This window comes from Rhagoletis pomonella, unplaced genomic scaffold (genome assembly GCF_013731165.1).
Source record: "Rhagoletis pomonella isolate Grant_MI unplaced genomic scaffold, Rhpom_1.0 Rhpom_scaffold_18767, whole genome shotgun sequence".
Lineage (NCBI taxonomy): Eukaryota > Metazoa > Arthropoda > Insecta > Diptera > Tephritidae > Rhagoletis > Rhagoletis pomonella.
Genome location: NW_023477278.1, coordinates 1 through 2,480, shown reverse-complemented (window position 1 = coordinate 2,480; position 2,480 = coordinate 1). Strand labels below are relative to the sequence as shown.

At 37.3% G+C, this 2,480-nt stretch overlaps 1 protein-coding gene across 1 annotated transcript; it reads left to right on the top strand.

Annotated features, from left to right (window-relative positions):
• Positions 1 to 291: 291 nt before the first annotated feature.
• Positions 292 to 1,227, top strand: LOC118732317 (the record flags this gene model as incomplete). Its single annotated transcript, XM_036461449.1, has 1 exon — positions 292 to 1,227. A coding segment is annotated over one exon (936 nt), but the record flags the coding sequence as incomplete, so codon positions are not given.
• Positions 1,228 to 2,480: the final 1,253 nt, after the last annotated feature.

Sequence of the window (2,480 nt, the reverse complement as noted above, 5' to 3'; positions counted from 1 at the left end):
TATTGGCCATCCACCTACAGTTAGCGGAGCATCTGCCAATCCAAACTTTGATGGAAATAATAGAGAAAATAAAAGCCAATAATAAAAAACTTATGAAGAAGAAGTATGAAAGGTTGAACAAGAAACTCGTTAACTTGAGGGCGAAGCAAAGCAACCACAAAATCATGAAAGATGCAGAACAGAAATTCCACTCCCGATTTGTAAACTTGACGGAGGTTTACATCAATGAGCAAGAAGCAGAACTATTAAGAAAAGGCCTCAAACACAACATTTGAAAGTTACAACCAAAAGAGGGAACTTGAACAAACTATCGTGGATACTGAAGTTATTATATCACGGCTTCCAACTGAAGAACAGGAGCACGCCAGACACATATGTCGGCACATAATTGAAAAAGACATAAATGCCAAGAAAACTAGGAAGCAGAAGAACGAAAACCAAACCATAAAAGGGCTCAAAGAAAAGCTAAGGGCAAACAATGTTATAACCACAAAAGCAGACAAAGGCAATACCACCGTATTAATTGATAAAAAAGATTACATAGAGAAAACTGAAAGTCTAATAACTGAAATAGGGTGCAATAAATTGGGAAAAGATCCCACTGAAGAATACCAAGCAGCAATAAAGAATACCATAAAGAAAAGCACAACCATAATAAAGGATAATCTACCATATAGACTAACACTTATGAACCCGAGTGTCCCTCCGTTGATTGCCTTGCCAAAGACACACAAACCAGGCACCCCGATGAGACCTATCATTAATTACAAGTCTGCTCCCGGATACAGACTCTCCAAGCACCTAAAGACGCTGCTGAAGGATAGTCTGGATCTACGCAATAAATATACTGTTACAAATACAACGGAACTAATCGAGAAGATGAAATCGTTGAAGATCAACGAAAACACTAAATTCGTATCATTCGACATCAAGGACCTTTACCCATCGATACCAACAATAGAAACCATAAAGACCGTACAAGAAATACTGATGGGAAAAATGAAAAGAGAAGCTGTCACGGAAATAATAAACGCGTTGAAGGTCACATTAAAACAAAACTACTTCCGGTTCAACAATAAGATATATAAACAGATTAACGGGTTAGGAATGGGCAATCCGACGTCAGCAATACTCATGGAAGTATTCATGCAAACACTGGAGGAGAAATACATGAAAAACCTATCGACCAACCTAGGAGTAAAATTCTACGCGAGATATGTCGATGATGTAATATGTCTAATAGAGGGAAACAAAGAGAAACAGATACTAGACTATCTCAACAAACAACACCAGAATATAAAATTCACCATGGAAACGGAAGAGGAAAGAAAGATTAACTATCTGGATTTAACAATTAAAATAAACGATACCACGAACAAGATAGAGTTCGAAATATACAGAAAACCAACAGCCACAGACACAATTATACACAATAGCTCAAACCACCCACAGCAACACAAAAATGCAGCATTTAAACAACTAATAACGAGGCTTGAAAGGACCCCTCTAACAGAAGAATGCTACAAGAAGGAACTGGATACAATATATGCCATTGCGGAAAATAACGGATATAGGAGAGGCCTGGTGGAGAAGTTAAGAAAGGACACAAAACCGAAAAAGACTAGCAAAGAGGAAAACAATAAAAAAAACTTGGGCAGCTCTAACTTACACAGGAAAGACATCTTACAAACTTGCCAAATTCTTTCATAAGTACGACATTCAGACATCATTTAAAACAAGGAACACAGTGGGAAATATATTGAAAGAGAAAATAAGCGAGGAAGACCCGCTAGATAAACAGGGTGTTTACAAGTTAACCTGTGAGTGCCGACACAGTTACATAGGACAAACAGGGCGAAATATAAGAACAAGGTATCGAGAACACATAAGGGATTATAATAAGAAAAAACGAAAACCAGAGGCTGCAATAGAATCGAACTTCGCGAATCACATGATCAAAAATAAATGCACACCAATGAAGATTGGACAAACAACAGAACTTCTCCGTGTACAACATAAAGGACAAAGATTGAATATATTAGAAAATATGGATATATATAAACAGAAGACCTTCAAAGGACAAATAATAAATGAGCAAATAAATACTGCATCGGACGTACTGTTTGAACCTCTAAAACTACTGTACAAGAAGAAGAATGACAACAAGAAAATATTAAGGACAGATATGGAAGGGAATACACCGACTGCAAAAACAAAGGGGGTAAAAATCACGGACTTCTACCTGCCGTCAAAAACGAGCCAAAACAATTCATCTACCTATTGAGTACCGCAAACACTGCAAAACTAAAAAGACGTACCTAACAAAAGAAAGAGGTAGTTAACAAGGAGTATAAATACGAGCAACCAACAAAAATTATGCAGAACGAAAAATGACACTGAAGATGGCACAACGCCGAAACCGGTTTGTCTCCAAACCAAATTTGACAAGGGATGACGGAAATTCGTTCCATAATACATCA